The 18,743-nt window shown below is 42.1% G+C and overlaps 1 protein-coding gene across 4 annotated transcripts in view; it reads right to left on the bottom strand.

Annotated features, from left to right (window-relative positions):
- UBN1 (ubinuclein 1) overlaps positions 1 to 18,743 on the bottom strand; it is a 42,424-nt gene extending 23,681 nt beyond the window's left edge. For all 4 annotated transcript variants that reach the window (XR_003005170.1, XR_003005171.1, XR_003005169.1 and 1 more), the window contains exons 1-8: positions 18,629 to 18,743; positions 14,142 to 14,429; positions 10,564 to 10,650; positions 9,905 to 10,000; positions 9,408 to 9,542; positions 8,583 to 8,686; positions 7,434 to 7,872; positions 1,069 to 1,139 (exon numbers count right to left, since the gene is read on the bottom strand). Coding sequence is in view for 1 of the 4 variants with exons in the window: in XM_024759829.1 (XP_024615597.1) it covers positions 1,069 to 1,139; positions 7,434 to 7,872; positions 8,583 to 8,686; positions 9,408 to 9,542; positions 9,905 to 10,000; positions 10,564 to 10,650; positions 14,142 to 14,390 (1,181 nt within the window). In the remaining 3 variants the exon portion in view is untranslated. The remainder of the gene's footprint in view (positions 1 to 1,068; positions 1,140 to 7,433; positions 7,873 to 8,582; positions 8,687 to 9,407; positions 9,543 to 9,904; positions 10,001 to 10,563; positions 10,651 to 14,141; positions 14,430 to 18,628) is intronic.

Raw genomic sequence — 18,743 nt, 5'->3', positions numbered from 1 at the left:
TCCTTTGCTAGAATATTTCCTAGTCTTCACATCTGTTCTTACATGTGCAAAATCCTCAGCTGTTGAGCAATAAGCTTCCTCTGCTACATGATGCAACCAGGAGAGAAGGTGGCAAAGCTGGCAAGCCAGGTACAAAGAATCTGGTTTGGATTTATACACGTCGCGTTTTTTGGGGTTTTTTTTTTCTTGCTTTTTAATCCAATTCATATAGTGTGATGTCTCAGAGGTTCGGGTGTTTGTTAGACGGGCTACGGGATGATGAGCAATGGCCTTGGGAGCAAAAGTGAGAATAAGAGGAGAATGACCAGGTATGCTGAGAAGTGCCCCAGGAGGTCAGGGCCTTGCCTGCACCAAGCTGTCTCTTACTTTTCCCAGAGATGGGCAAGCAACGCCTTCTCCCTCCTCTCATCTCATGCTTAGCACAAAATCCTCTTCCAGCACGCCATGACTATTACAACGTTCTAATAATGTCTGCTGCCTAAGGTTAGTATGGTCTACCATTTCCTAGAGACAAACATTTGATGTCCCCTGCCCCTGACCTTTTTTATTTTTGTATTTATGTATGTATGTATGTATGTATTTTTTGGTCTTGCCTAGCGGCATGCGGGATTTTAGTTCTCCAACCAAGGATCGAACCCATGCCCTCTGCAGTAGAAGCTCAGAGCCCTAATCACTGGACTGCCAGGGAATTCCCCCCTGACCTTTTTTAAAAGAATAACAATAGGGCTTCCCTGGTGGCGCAGTGGTTGGGAGTCTGCCTGCTGATGCAGGGGACGCGGGTTCGTGCCCCGGTCTGGGAGGATCCCGCGTGCCGCAGAGCAGCTGGGCCCATGAGCCATGGCCGCTGAGCCTGCGCGTCCGGAGCCTGTGCTCCGCAGTGGGAGAGGCCACAGCAGTGACAGGCCCGCGTACCGCAAAAAAAAAAGAATAACAATAAATAAAAACCAATTTTTAAAAATCTCATCAGTGCTTTCCTATCCCATACATAGCTGAATTGTACTCCCAATTTCCCCCAGCCGGCTGAACCCACGCATGGTAACAGCAGATACAAAGAAACAACATACTCACTCTAAAAGGATGCCATTAATATCCTGGGTGAAGAACTTCTGTCTGCTCTCTCCCTCAGCAGCTCTGGCAGCCTGGTTCACAGTAGACAGTAACATCCGTTAGTGCACTTTCCCCGCAAGGCCCTCACACTCACCCACAGGCCTACAGAACACCTGATGATAAAATCCTCACCATGCCCTTCCCTACTCAGCCCTAATCCCAGATTAAGTTCACCTATGATCTCTGTATGCTCCAGAAGTGGTACATCCAGCTCTTTTCACATGCTGCAGAAGCATCTACGGACTGTCCCTTCTTCCCAGGACTTGAAACAACAGGCACATAAAAGAAAATCAGAGTCAAGGGAATCATGAAGCATCTGATTCAGCCAGCAAGCTAACTCCTGTGCCCAGCACTCTGTCATCTAAACTGTGAGCTGGAATCTCCATACATCTACAGTACAAAACAATCAAGAACTTTAACAAACCTGCACTATTTGAAGGTCTTTAGCAAACAAAATAATAATAATAGTAATAATAGCAACAATAATAACATGCTGCTTTAGCATTTAAGGGCTATAATTCTTTGAAAATTCATAATCTAATTAGGGTATATAATGAACTCTAATTACTCAGACCACTGGAATGACTAACATACTTGACTACCCATTAACACAAGATAGAGCTGGTTGCTATACAGTGTTTTGCTTCCCGTGAGTATACAGTTAATAATGCCCTGGACGGCAAGCCTGGAGACTCCTGAAGCAACCACAGTGTGCAACAAGGACACTGAATACACAAGTGAGGAAAGCAAACTACAAAGCCTGAACCAGTGGTTCTCTATTTGGCTGCACACTGGAAGTACCTGGCAGCTTTCCCCACCCTAGACCCATCACATCAGAATCTCTGGGGAATAATATATTCCTTAAAAGAGGCCTAAGCATCAGTACTTTTTTAAAAGTAACTCTGGTGACTAGCATGCAGAGGGTCGAGAAGCACTGATCTAAACCCAAGAGTTGCTGGTCCAAAGTCTTTAAGCAAAATAAAATTTCAGGCTTGATATGTAACAATGATGGCAAACAACGACAATAAAGTGATTGTCTTAAATGAAATGATCAATCCTGATCAACCCTCTGAAACACCCACCTTCCTCTGGCCCCACTGGCCTTCCTCTCACTGCATCCTCTGGGTCCTCTCCTGACCTCTTGACTACATCCTGTCTCCTCCACTAGCTCCTTAGCTGCAGATGGGCTCCCAGGTTCTATCTAGAACCCTCTTCACCTGATAATGTCTCCCCCTCAGTTTCAGAATAACATAAACACACACAGGTCTCTCAAATCTAAACCTACTCTATATACTTTTTTCTAAGCTCTGGACCAGAATCTTAATTACTTCTATGAATGAATGACCCTCTGGTATACAAACTTGACTTGTCCAAAACCTAACCTACTAGTTTCTGCTCTTCCTCCTCCTGTGTCCCTACTTCTAATAACAGCACTCCACCCTTCTTAAATCCTTCCACTCTTCTTTAGAACCCTTTGGCAGCCCTTCCCAAGACTAGAATCAAACCCAAACTCCTCCACCTGGCATTTAGGGTCCTTTAGGATCTGGCCCCAGCCATCCACTCCAGCCCCTCCCACCACATACCAGGAGTCTTCATTATCCAACAACTTGCCCATCCTCAGCCCTGTGCCCTGGCTTACTATAAGGCCTTCTCTCCCATGAGGCTGGCCAAGACTGCTGCCTCCAGTCCGATTCCTATGTACCCCCAAGAGCTCCTCTTTCACTTCCTCAAGTCTGGCTGTTCACCTGACCATCTAGTTGGCCATCCAAACATGACAGAGCTTATTTCATCCTGCTCTGTCCCATAGCCCATTTTTTACATGGCTACCAGTCCATCTGTATAACAAGCTCATGGAGAAGGAGAACTGAATCTTAATATATTTCCTACAGCTGCCTATCACATAATAGCTACTTAGTAAATGTCAGCTGAGTGGATGAATGAACAAACAAATGAACAGATTATCACTGAAAGAATGAAAACTCGAGGAAGAAAAGCTTAGTACCAAACAAAACTTGCAGAGGATATGCAAAACTCAAGCATGGCTAGAGGAGAGCGCAGAGGTCTGAGATAGCAGGAGGAAAGGGAAGAAAGAAAGGGCGTCACTGTAACCCATTCACTTGCCATTTCTTATACTGTCATAGGATTCGGAATCCGCTGTGGCACCTTTAATGTACTGGGATTATGACTTCAGTTTGAGAGAAAACAAAACTGAGTCATTCTGTTGCTGTAGCTTATACACTGCTGGTTATAAGATGCAGAAGCACCTTCATGTTAATTCAGCCTAATTAACACGTATTTCAAATGCCTGTTTGTCAGAGCCATCAACAGCTCAGGTTTCCAATCAAATTTTTTTTTTTTTTTTTGGCCGCACTGTTTGGCTTGTGGGATCCTGGTTCCCTGACCAGTGATTGAACCGAGGCCCTTGGCAGTGAAAGCCAAGAGTCCTAACCACTGGACCTCCAGGGCATTCCCGCCAATCAAATTTTATCTTTAGATATCAGCCATTTCAGAAGCTTTCTGGCTATAAAATTTTTTTAAGTTTTTTTTTTCCTGATGCCTTTTGAAATGTGTTTTTTTTTTTCTGATGTCTTTTGAATCCTGTAGACCAGTATCTCTGAGGATTTGGTTTTATACTGAAGATAAATAGTCAAGTATAAAACAAAATCCTCAGAGATAAAATTTAAAATAAATCTAATTAAAAGAGCAGTTGGATATATATTTGATAGTCTGCCAGAAAGAAGTGACATCCCTCAACCCTAAAGACAGACACCCTTGCCCAAGGAATTGTATGAATCAGTCAATCCTAGATTAACTAGGAAATGAAGTTAAACCAAACAGCCAGATCATGCTGATTTACAATAGTTCCAATAGCCTTTTAATGAGTTCTTTTATTCATTATAAGAAGAGCCACTTGTAGCCTTTCAGCACTGAGATCACAACCTTATATGCTGTACCTGTTTTTGCTGAATAGAATGAAATCTGGCATGATTTTCTTTTTTAAAAAGACCAAACAGGTTGTTATTTTTTTTCTACCTTATTCTCCTTGGATCTACGTCTCCCTGGTTTTGCAATGCAAGGGTTCTAACTGTATTGGAGGGTAAGCAGTGAGCAGGTAGAATGGTGGGTGACATGGGGGTCTCTGTTTCTTTTCTATTTTTAGTATCAGTATCATTTCCATTTTATGCTGGATTGAAGAGGCCCAAAACAGAGCTGGTCATCTGTATGGAGCAGGCTGAGTAGCTGCCAAACCACATCACGACAGTAAAATGAAGGTGCAACATACCTGAACTTTTCAACAATCAAGACAAAAGACACAACCAATACACATTAAGAGAAGACAGGGGTAAGGACATCAAATCAAACCACTGGGTTCCCTGGGGCCCATAAAAATGTACAGTACAAGGAAGTAAGAAGTGGAAAATGAGCTAACATGAGAAGAAAACAGTAACAATTCTGGAGTACCCAAGGTCGCCCTCTTGGAGTACCTCTTTAACATACATAAATTTTCAAATGTTTTTTTAAAAGTTTTAAGTATCACATCTAGTTAGAAGTCAAATCTAATTTCTGCTTCCAACAGCAAAAACTTTTCCCAGGGAAACTGATACATGTAAGAATAGAATCTGCTTAAGTACAGTGGTGGACTGCAAACAGGACCACAGATTCCTCGCCTCCTAGTACATGCATTCCCCCATGGAGAGGTGGCCCCTAGTTGGTGACTTGCTTTACCAATACACTGTGGCAGAAGAGATGTGGTGCATACCACTTGTAAGGCTAGATCATGAGGGCCTTACAGCTTCCACCTTACAGCTCCCTCCTGAAATGCTGCCCTGAGACTGTCATGCCCTGAAAAAGCCCAGGATGAAAGAAGGGAGGAGAGAGAGGTCCTGCCATCCTGGCTGTCCCAGCGCCAGCCACCATCTTGCCCGATGAACACAGCCCCGAGAGCGAATCCAGGCAGGACCAGAAGACGAACCGCTGGCCACAGTCAGGAGAAATGAGTCACTGTTTGAAGCCACCAAGTTTGGGGGTGGCGGGGTAGATTTTTAGACAGCGGTAGAAACTGATACATGTATCCTCTAAGGCCAAGATTTAAAATCTAAACAAACTATTACAAAAATAAAAGAAGAGGGTAAAAAAGAAAAAGAAGGGGAGTGAAAAATAAAGTGAGAAACACATAAACACTACTAATGTTATAGTTATATACATCAAGTTTAATTTAAATTTTTAAAATGCAATGTCCAGTTCAAGATCTAGGACAGGGCCTCTTATTAAGGATCCAAATATCCATGCATGGCTTTTGAAATTATATGCATTTTTTGTGTACACAGGCGTTTTTTCCCTGGGAGGAATCTCTGCCAGAAGACTCTCAACAGGGTCTGGGTCTAGAGCACTTGTGCACACATGCAGGAGGCTCCAAGTGTCCCAAGCGCAGGGCCCTGGTGGGAACAGAGCAGCTGGGGATCCTTTAGAGTGGCATTAAGTAACTTTCTAAATTAAGCCTTCTTTTTCATGCAATCATTAAAAGTAATGAGATCTTTATAAATAATATTTATTAAGTGAAAAAACCAGGAAATTATTCACAACTATAATTACAACTGCATAAATACATATATACAGAGGCTAGAAAAGGATATGTAAATTGAAAATAGTTTTCAGATTGGCGGGATGGTGGGTAATACCCATTTACCACTCCATTTCCCAAATTTCTTAATGCTGTTATACGAGAAGGGGCAGGTGATGACTGAAGTATCAATTTCACATCTGAACATATTTTCAAGCCAGTAATGCCTCCTGGTCACCACCTCCTCACCAGGACCCGAGCCTACCTTACCTATGGGATTCTGAACCCTGTGTCTCCACCGTGCCCAAGAGACAACTGAGACTTGGCAGTCACCAAGGAAGACAACTTGCTCACTGTCCCCCCAAGAGACTCCAGAAAGCGAGGTTTTCTCAAATCACAACCCAATGCCATTTCACATTAAACCACTGTTTCCACTAGATTTGTCTATCTTTCCCAAGAAAATGAAATAATGAGTCTAAGTTATCAGACTAGAACACAGTCTTTGGTGGGAATAGGGACACAACCAAGAGCCATTTTTACTTTTCTCTAAAAAATGACTGGCTACTGCCACACAGATCTTACTCAGCTCACTCAACAAGGCTTTCAGAAGCTACAAAATAATTTGATTACAAACCAGAGGATTGAAAAGAATAAGCAGTAATGTTTTTTAACATAAATTCTGAGAGAGAGCACAGGACAGTATGCTCAAACATGCCAAGTTCAGACTCAACTATTTCCACCTTAACATCCTGTTCAGATATACTCTGAATCCTGACATGGCATAATTCATTTAAATGGTTATGTTCAAACAGAATACTGTGCATGTTCTACAAGGATGAACTGGAGCTCTGAATAAGACGTTTGAATTATTTCACATGTTGTGTTCAAGTGTTTTTTGGAAGTGAGAAAATCATTTGTAGCAGTGGTTAACATTTCACCCTGCCCTAAAACACAAGGGATATTATACACAACAGAGATGCTGAATCACTGGTTTAAAACTTAAGCTATAGAATGTAAGTGCCACTGGAGTTGTGTCACAAGTCATGAGGTCCACGGTAAAACGGTATTTTAACTAAAAGTCATCATAACTAACAACCCGTGCTTGGTTTATAGTCAGAATTCATGTATCACCGAATTGTCAGTCCTTAGTGCTCTAGGGATCAATTCCCAATCACCAGGAGGAAAACAGGAGCAGTGTCTGCTATTTTCTGAAGACTGTTATTGTTTTTAACATGGGGCATGGACAGCATTTATGGTTCAGCTCCTTATTTAGCACAATTTAGAATTCCTGTAATCACTACCTAACACAGGTGACGTGCAAGTCCAAGGAGCAATTAAACCCAGTGGCAACTAAGCATTGCCCCATGTCTAACATAGGACGGCAAACTTCTGTGAATTTTCAAAACCTTCAGAAGATTACTAAAAAGATGGATCTCTGCCTCAGCTGCCTGCTGCCAACATTAGTGTCTATCATACAAAAGGAAAGATACTCTTGACAGGCAGAAAGTAGGAAAAGAGAAAATCTCTCCAGAAGACAGTAAATTCTCCAGGAGTAAAGGAACCACGAAAGGCTGAGAAATGATGCCTGACAGGCAGAGAGTCCACTGTTCCCTCACTTGGGATGAGAAGAAAGCTTGGAAGAGCTGACACTGGAACTGCCCACTGACTAAGGGTTGCTCTAGGCCACGAGCTTTGAGTGGTTCGGGACCAGCATCAACTGCCCAAACTACTTCCAGGAGAGCCCGGCCATTCCATGTCACCATACCTGAGCCAGCTCCTTAACGCGCTTCTCCAGGGGCGCAGGCAGGCCTTCGGGAAGGGAAGAGGGCTGCCTGAATTCCTGGTCCAGTCCCACCCCAAGGGAATCGCTTTCATCATCCATATCGCGGAAGGGGCTTCCTTCTGGAGACTCACTGAGCAGCTGCTCCAAGTCCAAATCAGTCAGCGAGTCCATGGCTGTGGCGGCCTGCAGCAAGTCGTTGTCAGAAGTGGAGCCGAAGAGCGAGAGCAAAGGGTCAGAGGCGCCCTCCAATTCCCGCAGGCCCTGAGCTTCCACTGATGAGACTGCTACGGGCTTATGCTCTTCGTCCCTCTTTCTCTGAGCCTCTTTCTCCTTCTGAAATTTCTTCAGCATCTCTTTAACGCTCAAAGCCCCAGAATACTTCTTTTTCTTCTTCTCCTTACTGGCATTGAGGGCTGTGAAGCTGCAAGCAAGGGGGAAGTCAGTTACTAAGGCTGCAGTACACCTCAAAAGGGAAATTCACAGAGGGGCTTCAGCCCTGCTCCCAGCGCAATGGTCTCCAGGAACCTCAGTCACAAGTCCACCCTGTTACTCCTCCTCCCTCCTCTTGGCATATGGAGCTCCTTCTTGCTGGGACCAAAGCTTGAGATTTAATATAGGTTAGCAAAACAGTATCACAAAATGCTACATATCCGATGGGTTTTTAAAAAACACTGCCAGGCTGAAATAAAAGGTTGCAAAAAAGGGAGGGGTAAGAAAGATATTTAAAGGGAGAAAGCAGGAGCAGCAGAGAGCAGCAGCAACTTGAAGGGCGACTGGGGTGAGACCAAGTGAGGCAAAGGAAGCAGGACCGGAGAAGACAAAGGGGGAACACAGACAGGAGAACTGGGGCAGAGGAGGGGTGCCCAAGAGAACAGGAAACATCAGCAATCATACAGTGACAGAAATAGCTGCCAACACTGACAGTGGGACAGAGAGAACTCTGATGTCTGACACACAGAGATGTGAGAGTACAGACTATGCCCACATGGCACCGTGGGAGGCACGAGGGGGAACGGAAGGCCAGGCCCTGCTGCCTCTTCTGAAGCTGTGAGGAGGAGGGCGAGTCAGCTCCCAGGTGTCCTGCCCTAACAGTTCAGACGTCATCCTAGCAAAGAAGCTGCTGCCTCTCACCCGGCTTTGGAAAACTTGGACTTTTTCGATTTCTTCTCCTTGTCATAAGTGTCATCTTTTTTCTTCTTCTTTATCTTCTCACCACCTTCCTTCAACTTCCGCTTCTGAGAATTAAAGACAAGGCACAGTTACACGGCTCCCTAACTCTGGGAGCAAGTGCACTACACAGCACCGGCCTTGCTCCGCCCAGGGTACATCCTGAGAGCTGTCTTACTTCCTTCAGGAACAAAAGCTTTCCGCTCAGTCCTTGGACCACAGACCCGCAGGTCAGGACAGCATTCCCACTGACAGTGGCTTCTGGGAAACCCGGGCCTGAGGCAACAGAGGCCATTCTGCAGCCTGAACAGCTTCTGGTTTAAAATGAGCTATGTGTGGGCCTACCTTGCATTTTAAACACACAGGCAGTGGTAGATAGCTTTCAAAATAAATTTATCATAAGGCTGACTTGTTTTCGTTGGGATGACAGCCCTGAGAACTGAAGTCCTCTACATGTCCACAGAAGAGACACAGCAAGCTGGTGCAAACTCCCCTTACTCCACACCCTTCACTGCCCTCGTCCCCACTCTGGGACCACCTCGATGAATGAATCCCTGCCGAGCCTGCAAGGACACAGGCATGGATACAATGACCGAGACCTCCAGGTTCACGGCACCTCGCCACAGCACACATGTGAGAAGGGAACCGCCAACCTCGGCACAGCTGGTGCCTTTCCGCCAATGTCCTGAGTCATCCTAAACCAGCACGTATTCTGGCAAGTCACCTACTGATCTCATAAGGTCATGTAAAAAAGCACTTCTGAAATCCAAAAGTGAGCAACGTTCTAACCTTTGGAGATTTTTTCTTCTTTTCTTTAATGAAGTCATCCTCAGATTCTGATGCTTGTCTAAACTGCAGCGTTCCCGAGTTAATGTAAAATCCTCCATACTTTGTAGTCAAAGAAGCAGGAACAAGCTCATCATACTGAAGGGGGGAAAACAAACGGTCAGCTCCAAGTTCTGTACTACAGTCCAAAGGTGCAGAGCGCGTCTTGACAGAGCAGATGTGACTATGTTTCTCTGTCACATTTCAGACAGCATGCTAAGAAATGTTTCTGGTCAATCACCAATGTCCAAGTTAGAAGGTGTTTTGGACATCTCTGATCACCATTTTCATAAAGGAAACCAAGGCCCAGATCAAGGTATCACTTCCTCTCCCTTCAGTGCAGCTCTTTCCTCGAGCTAAGGGTACATCCACTCTGACTCCACCCCCAGCCTCCAGGCGCCGTCGGTAGATGCTAGGGTGCAGTGGTTCTGGTAGTCTCAGAGGTTTCATTAAGTACTTACCGCCTCAGAGTTATCGATGAAGGAATCAGATTCATCATAACCATAACCCATATCAATCAAGTCCTGTATTCGGTCTTTTCTACGTTTCTTTCCACCCTAAAATTTAAAATTGATCACATGCTTTTTTGTACTTGTGGTAAGAACACATAACATGAGATCTACCCCTTTAACAAATTTCTAGGTCTAGGGTCACAGGGTTTTTTTAATACACAGAATTAATTGTCGCCTTGAACCCCATCAGCTAATGACTAAAGGTTATAAAGCACTGGAACAGTCTCATACACACACACTCCAAAACCTCATTCCCTGAAGACCTTACAAAATAGGACAGATTTGTAAATGCATAGAGTGGCCTAAGACAGAAGAAAGAACTAAATGGCTTCATATGCTTTGCACCAAAACGTTTATTCTCAGGATAAATTCTAAGGGTAAAAGCCCCTTCTTATTTATTCATCCGTTTAGCTCCACACACGAGCTCCTGCCGTATGTTTTCTTATCTTAATGCATTTGTTTAATAACGTCATTCTGTTCTCTCCAAGGTCTACACTTGTTTCCAAATCAGTGTTGATTAGATGATAAACCACTAAAGGAATATGGAAATGTCTGAAAACCTCTCCCATCCGACAAGGTTGTTTTGTTGTCCAATAGAGAAATCTTACATATTTTTCTTCAAATTTCCGGGCAAGGGCCTCCACTTTATGCCTTTCCTTTTCTTCATCATTGAAAGGATCCGAGAGATCTTTCTTCTGTAAAGAGACCATTCCACAAAAATAGGAGTCACAAAAAAATTCCCACAATGCTATTCCTAGTGCCTGCACTGACTCAACACCTATAAACTGCATAATAAAAACAACTGTTTTTCAGAAAAGACAAGGTAGAATACATGTTACCTTCCCATAAGTGTTTACCTTAGCTGTTTAAGAAAGTGAAATTTCCATTCACGAGATTCAAGAGAACTTGACTAAATGCCTACAATCGCCCATTAAACGCAGCACTAGGTCCTGTAGGGCTCCAAATATGGCAAAGGGACTTTAGTCAGGGGATGCTCAACCCATGTAGAACTGTGTTCCAATATAACTGATTTCCTTTGTAATCCTAAAAATTATTTTATGCATTTAAAAACATTATTCTAAGGGGTCCATAGGCTTCACCAGACTTCCAAAGAAGTCAATGGCTCAAAAAGGTTAAGAACCCACTGAGCATAGGACAAGCTCTTGACAGCTATTCAGCCTTATTGGCTAGAAGAGTGGTATGAACTTGCACTTCCCTCAGAGCTACAAACAGTCAACCCAAGTTCATGGCATTACCTTTCCTTGGAAGCTTATCTTGAAGGATCAATAATCTCCCTTCCCTCCCAATCTCAATACTCCCTCCAGATACTTTCATGCGGTTTTCCAAAGTTTATTTATATTCCATAAACTTACTCTTACATTTTTCTTGAGAAAATTTTTCAGAGTTGGACCTTAAGCTTCCATGGTAAGGATCTTAATTTTAATAAAAAACTCCTGTACCAAATACACTTAAGACTTTGGAGTCCAAAAACACTAAAGATCAGATGCTTGTTTGAAAACAAAATTCCCCCATCTCACCCTCCCATCTCTGCCTACTGAAACTCCACTTACCCATAAAGGATTAAACGATTTAGGACACACATGTACAATGGGACATTACAGAACATGTATGTATCATAAATGGGTGGTCTTTAAAACTGCTTGTCTGTATCTTCTAATTTTTCTACACTGATCACATGTAACCTAAGTGGTTCAAATAATTTTTAAGAAAACCTACCCACCTGGAGCACTGCTGGATTTAATGCATACTCCTTAATGCCCTGCAAACAGCAGTCATCCACTATTTCCTGAATGCATGAAGGTCCAGCTCTGTCTAACACAGCATCTGGAATGTAAGCTCCTCTCTGTCTAAGCCCTCCGGGGCCTGTATTTGTACCAGACTTAAACCATTACCACATTGTGACTTCTGCTACCTGTGCTGGTGTAATTCTCCTAAAACATCTACAAGAGCGCAAAGTTCCTGTGAGGCTGGGACAGCAACTTTCCCACATTTACATAGTCCTCAGCATCCAGCACAGTGCCTTCACATTCTAAGATATACATGCTAAGTGAGCTAATACATGAATGTGTCAGATTACATTGTGCTTTGAACACTGCAGAGTAGACGCAGTAATTCAGGAGTTCTGAATCTGAAGGCCAGGAGTGAATCCCCTGAAATTGGATCCAAAGTTCTCTGTGTAAGCCCTATGCATTTTTCTGCAATTGAGGAGGGCATCTGAACCCCCAAAAAGGTGAAATCAGAGCACTGGAGTTCTAATTTCAGTTGACCTACTAATTTGGTTTGAGCCCGTAAATAAATACCTTAACCAATCCCTGCTACTTTTTATTCCTCTCAAGGAAGAAAATCCTGTTCCTACTTTGGAAAAGAGTTCATGAATGGATTTGAAATTACTTTTTCTCATCCTGACCACTGGCCCTCATACAACAGGCTGACCCCTGGCACAGACTGAATTGGCTTCCATTCAGCCAATCAGATCTTTACCAAGGAAACACATTTTTATCTGAGTAAAGAAAAGTGGATAATCCTAACCAAAGGCATTCACCCCAAACAGCACAACCATGGATTAGAATGCTGGAGCACTGGCTCTGAGGCAATCTGCTAGAAATCATGCACCTGCATGATCTCATCCACACACACCACACCACCTCCACCCCGCAGACACACTGTGAGCCGGGTACTAGCCTAATCCCCATTTCACTGAGAGAGCCACTCTAGAGATCCAAATGCTGCAAATGCAGGACCCTACTCACCTTTCCCTCAGAGGCCAGCCTAGCACACAGGTATACAGTAGGTGCTTATAAATAAATGCTCTTGACCTAGCTCCTACTCAAACTGTATGATTCCATTTATATGAAATACAAAAACATGCAAAACTGATCTCAGCTGTTAGAAATGAGAACAGTTGTTACCCTTGAGGGCTGAGGCAGTATTTTGGGAGGGCAGAAGGAGGGTTTCTAGTGTCCTGGAAAATGTTATATTTTGTAATCCAGGTGCAGATTACATGGGTGTTTGTGAAAATCCATCAAACTGTATGTTTATCATATATGCACTTTTCTTATGTACATAATTCAGTTAAAAAGTTTATAAAAAATTTTTACAATGTTAACGAATTGCCAAAGTATCAGTAATAACTGAAGCTGGGTAATGGGTACATGGGAGTTATTATACTATTCTCTCTACACTGTACATGTTTGAAACATTCCATACTAAAAAAGTAAAACAAGTCTGCCAAGAAAATAAACAGATCGTTTAAAAAACATTTAAGAAATCAAACTGGGACTTCCCTGGTGGCGCAGTGGTTGGGAATCCGTCTGCCAATGCAGGGAACACAGGCTCAAGCCCTGGTCCAGGAAGATCCCACATACTGCGGAGCAACTAAGCCCGTGCGCCACAACTACTGAGCCTGAACTCTAGAGCCCGAGAGCCTCAGCTACTGAAGTCCGCAGGCCTAGAGCCCATGCTCTGCAACAAGAGAAGCCACCGCAATGAGAAGCCCGCGCACCGCAACGAAGAGGCTGCAACTAGAGAAAGCCCATGCGCAGCAACAAAGCCCCAGCTCAGCCAAAAATAAATAAATAAATAAACTAATTAATTATTTAAAAATCAAACTGGTTCTCAAAAGCCCTAAAGGCTGCCCAATTCCAGTGGGGAGTGGGGGATAAGAAATCCCAACAAAAACAAAACCCACAAAAATAGGTTTCTATCCATCCAGGTAAAGAAACTATCCAGAATATTACTTTTCAAAAGAGATAAGCAGGCTGTGTCTTTGGCTTGCCCTAATATTAGGCACAGTGAGATTCCCTTGGAAAAGAGAAATGTCCAGCATGAAATTCCAGCACTGGAAAAGCCAGGGACTGGTCACACTTACATGTAACATTTATAGACTTGGTATGAAAAAATCTGGTTATTTATTCATATTAGTTAGCCATAATTCAAATTAGCCTTGGATGTGCCATACATTTTCTCTAGCATAAATCAGGAGAATGGTTCTAGAAAGAATTCTATCCCTTCCTACCAAAGGAAAAACCAGCAGACCTTGTGCTTGCTTTGTGGGGGAGCCCAAAGCCTCTCTAGTGCTGCTTCCACCCTCTGGAAGCCCCATCCACACACGCTGCCCGGAGCATTAGATCTGCAGAGTGAGCTGGGGTCACTGGGGTATATATACCTTGTCTGCAGGCTGAGGTCCTTTCACCTTCCCTCGTAAGTTCTTCACCAGCTCTGGGTAGAAGAACTCTGGGCAGCGCTTGTGATCTGGCTCAAAGAGGGTAAGTGTGATCCGAACAGCTGCTGCAGCCGGCTCAGAGTCCTGATGCTGTTCTGCTCCCCCAACCTCCTCTTTCCGGGATTTCTTCAAAAATGCAGGATTCAAAGAACCTGGGAGAGAGGTGAACTGGACCCTGTGGGGCTCCGACATGGCTACCAACAAGTCTTAACAGGTGTCACTGCATGGCTTCTGTTAACATTGAAAAGAAGAGCTAGGTCAAACCAAGATGATAAAAATGGTGATTTTTCTTGTTCAGTTATACAGATTTAAGTTTAAAAAAAAAATTTCACTGTCAAGAAGAATCACTGTTAAATTTATCTTAATTACCATTTGCTGCTTTTTTCTTCTTAAATACTATTTTAAATATAAAAAATTTCATATAGATATGAAAAGCACCCCAAATCCTATCATTCAGAGATAATCACTGTTTAGCATACTTCCTTCCAGTCTTTTTTTTCTATGCATATTCACTAGATTCTTGACACTAGAGAACCCATGCTGATAGAGCCTTAAAGAATCCTCAGAATTGCAAAGAATCCTCTAGAAAATTGGTTTTCATTTAATTTATCCAATACATTTTATTTTACTTCTGGCTGAGAATAACCTCTGTCTTAAAACCTCTTTATTTTTATCACCAGCAGTTTACTTTCATGTAGGGCCATTCTTCACAATGACAGTTTTCATCAGTTCAGAGAAGTGCTGCCTACCCCAGGATAAGTAAGACCACTGTCTCAGAAGTACTGTGGCTAGGCTCACTTCTGAACACCAGCCTCTCACCACCCAAACTTGGGCCTCAGCAAAGTGACAAATTATCACAGGCCAAAGACCTTCAAAGTTGCTTGGAAATGATCAAAGTATATTGTGAACTACAGAATTCCAAGGATTTACAGAATATAAACATGTAAATCATACTATATACTGTGTGTGTGCTTTATGTGTAATTCTGTGTCCTACCTTTTAAAACCCACATTCTACCACACCAATAAATAAGAATATTCATTGTAGCCTTGTTTGTATATGAAAAATGACAGAAGCAACCTGAGTGTCCAGCATTAAGGGAATGGTTGAAAAAAATCGCAGTTTTATTGATTTGTAAGGGTTTTTGACTTGTTATAGATATATAAATAATAAATACATAATGCCTGCCATAGCTCTCATACTTTCTCCTGCTTTGCTATTTACTGTTTAACTTTGCATAGAGTGAGGTATGTTGAAAGAAATTTTCGCTTTTTATGCAGTTAAAACTAGGCTCTTTTCCCTCATGGCTTCTTCCATTTCTTTTATGCCTATAATGTCCTCCTCCAACCAAATAATTCTCGTAGAAGAATTTACCCATTCTTGTTTTATAGATGTATTTTTCACATTGAACTCTTTAATCCAAGTTGAATTTACTATAAGGTGAGAGGTGAGGCCCTAACCTGGTTTCTCCCCAGCATCAATCACCAAATAATTCCTCTTTTCCCTGCTGATTTGGCATATATCATATGTCTTTAATATCTTAAGGTCTATTTCTGAAATGCATCCTGTTATATCCATCTAGTATCTAGATTCCTGAACCAGTACAGCACTGATTTGAAAAATTCGATGGTATATTTCAACAACTTAAAGATTCATTTTTATTATTCTTTTAAAAGTAATACTTGGCTATTCTAGCCTATTAATTATTTCAGATCAATTTTAAAATCACTTTGATAAGTTTCCCCAAAAAGCTCACTGCATTTTGAATGTAAATGAATCATAAATGTGAATTAGTTCAGGAAGATTTATATATATCTTATATATCCATATACATCATGTGTATCTGTATACATGCAATATTCACTTCTTCTATCATGACCATAAAATTGTGATCTATAAGACCAGGTAAGGGAGTAAAATATCTAAAAATGAAGAGTTAAAATAATTTGAAATAGAAAACAAAGCAACTGGCAGCAAAACAGGTTGGTGATGCAAAAGACCATCATGCACTAAGATGTCAAAAGAAATTCCCCTAAAAGAAACTTTCAAGGCCCCCACAACAGTCGTGATTCTCTGAATTGTGGAAATAAATCCCAGCTGAAAGGGATTTCATAAAGGTCCCCCCACTCATAAAAGCAGGCAAAGTGAAGGTGAAGGTGAAGGCATAAAGGTCCCCTACTCATAAATGCTGGTAAACTCTCACTGTAAGAAGAGAATCTGCATGTTAACTGATGGGATGCAGAAAGGTCATCTGAGAAGTGGGAACTAGGTCCCTGCCCTTGACTAGGCAGTAATTTAAAAATGTAACCTTATCTCATCCCAAATTTTAGATAGTGTAACTTCAATCAACCCAGATGGTAAAAATTCATCTCTTGGTTGTGTAAGTGACTTTGCAGGCCTGCGAAAATACAGAAATAAGACTAGAAAATAAAGTAAATCAAACCTACAGCATATTAACACTTAGATTTTCATTTAAGTTTTACAGTCATCATGATAATTGCTGTTGCTTGTTACTAAGTCATTTCAAACATTTAAGAGAATCAGACATTTTAATGAATGATGTTAGACTTACAATTTTAATTTGAAATGCTTAAGGTAATATAACTAAATTTGAAAGTGTGCTTTTAAAAGACCTGACTTACATTTACACGTTTATTAGACTTAAAAGAGTTAAGTCCTTGGAAAGATTTAACTTCTAGGTTTACAAGTTCACTGTTTTAGAATTTTGAAGTATTTGAGAGAACAAGCACATAAAGCTTTAAATGCTGTGTAAAACATTTAAGGGAATTTAATTTCGTAAAAAAGAGCTCATTGTTTACGGGAATTTAATCTATTAAACTGTTGCCTTGAAACTTTGTCAAAAATCAAACATTTATTTTTATGTAAACATTCTTAGATTTATAAATAAAAGATTTGTCGACAAAGCTTAAAAGGCTTTAAAAAAGCTAAGCATTTAAATACTCGATTTTAATGAGTTGACCATTCATTCTAAATATTTATTTATTTATTGTTGTATGCGTTGGGTCTTCGTTGCTGTGCGCAGGCTTTCTCTAGTTGCAGCAAGTGGGGGCTACTCTTCATTGCGGTGCACGGGCTTCTCATTATGGTGGCTTCTCTTTGTTGCAGAGCACAGGACTAGGCGTGCAGGCTTCAGTAATTGCGGTGTACAGGCTTCAGTAGTTGTGGCTCACAGGCTCTAGAGTGCAGGCTCAGTAGTTGTGGCACACGGGCTTAGTTGCTCCGTGGCATGTGGGATCTTCCTGGACCAGGGCTCGAACCCATGTGCCCTGCATTGGCAGGCAGATTCTTAACCGCTGCACCACCAGGGAAGTCCCCATTAATTCTAAATAAAAGTACAGTAGTCTACAAACAAAAGCATCCCTCTTAAAAACCTTCAACTGATGTTATCCAAAAAATACTAGCCTCCTTTTCCATCTCAGATTATTCCCAGGAATAGTAATTTTTGTTGTTGTTACATACATATCCTGTTAATCATATATTCAAAATGATTATTGGTGAAATGTAGAAAAACTGAATTTTATGCTGATTTTGTAATTAGTCTGTTCAAGGAACTCTTATTTATTTTAATGGTTTTCCCTTAACTTTATTTTTAAAAACAGGCCATCCCATCATCCACAAAAATGAGAATTTTGTCTTCTCCTTTCTGAAAAATTATGTTTTATTTTTGTTTCATGTCTTATTGCATTGGCTAGAACTGCCAGGATATCAGACAATATATTCTTTACCATGTTCCTGACTCTTAACGGAAATGTCTCTAGATCCAGTGTGAAGTTGATTTAAGATTCATGTATTTTATGAGGTCATTCAAGTATCCTTCCTCAAAATTTAAGAATTTTTAAACTAAGAGAGTGTGTTGAATTTTATTAAGGCATATCCTGGACACTTAAATACGCTTTAAATGATCAACTCGTCTTTAAAAAAACACAAAATAGTTAACAGTAAATGACAGTTCCTGAAAACAGCTGACGGTACTTCAGGGAAACCGAACTCCAAAGAGAAACCAGACTGCGGACAAGCCAGTTCGCTAAAAACCCGCTTACAACCAGTCTCCGTATAACAAAACGCCCATAGGAAACGGCGTGTGGATCTGCCACCTTTTCAAGCAGGCGGTGTCTCAAGAAAAGTCCGGTTCTAAGTTAAGTCAACACCTGACTTAACTGTTTGGGTTCTGGAACTGGAATTGGGACCTTTAATTTTTTTTTATTTTCTCCCTAGGATGTTGACGTTCAGGCAGACGCTGTGTTGAACTGCTGTTCACAGTTCCCCATTCAATGGTTTAGTTTTAACGTACTGAAACTACGCCTAGCATCTGCCTTCCTGCTGTCACAACTGCCTGCTCCAAACTTCCCTAAAAGTGTCAAACTACAACAAGGCTTACGTGAGAGCCCGGTCCCGACAAACACACGCACCTTTGTCACCGGCGCAACGTAGGCTACAGCCCCACGGGCCGCACTCGTCCCCCCGCGGCCGTCCTCATGCCGGCCCGGGAGCCCGGGCTGCGGCGCCGCTAGCGGCCGGCCCCCG

Source organism: Neophocaena asiaeorientalis, unplaced genomic scaffold, assembly GCF_003031525.2.
Source record: "Neophocaena asiaeorientalis asiaeorientalis breed wild unplaced genomic scaffold, Neophocaena_asiaeorientalis_V1.1 scaffold254, whole genome shotgun sequence".
Lineage (NCBI taxonomy): Eukaryota > Metazoa > Chordata > Mammalia > Artiodactyla > Phocoenidae > Neophocaena > Neophocaena asiaeorientalis.
Note: the sequence above shows the minus strand (reverse complement) of the source record. Positions and strands in the feature narration are given on the sequence as shown.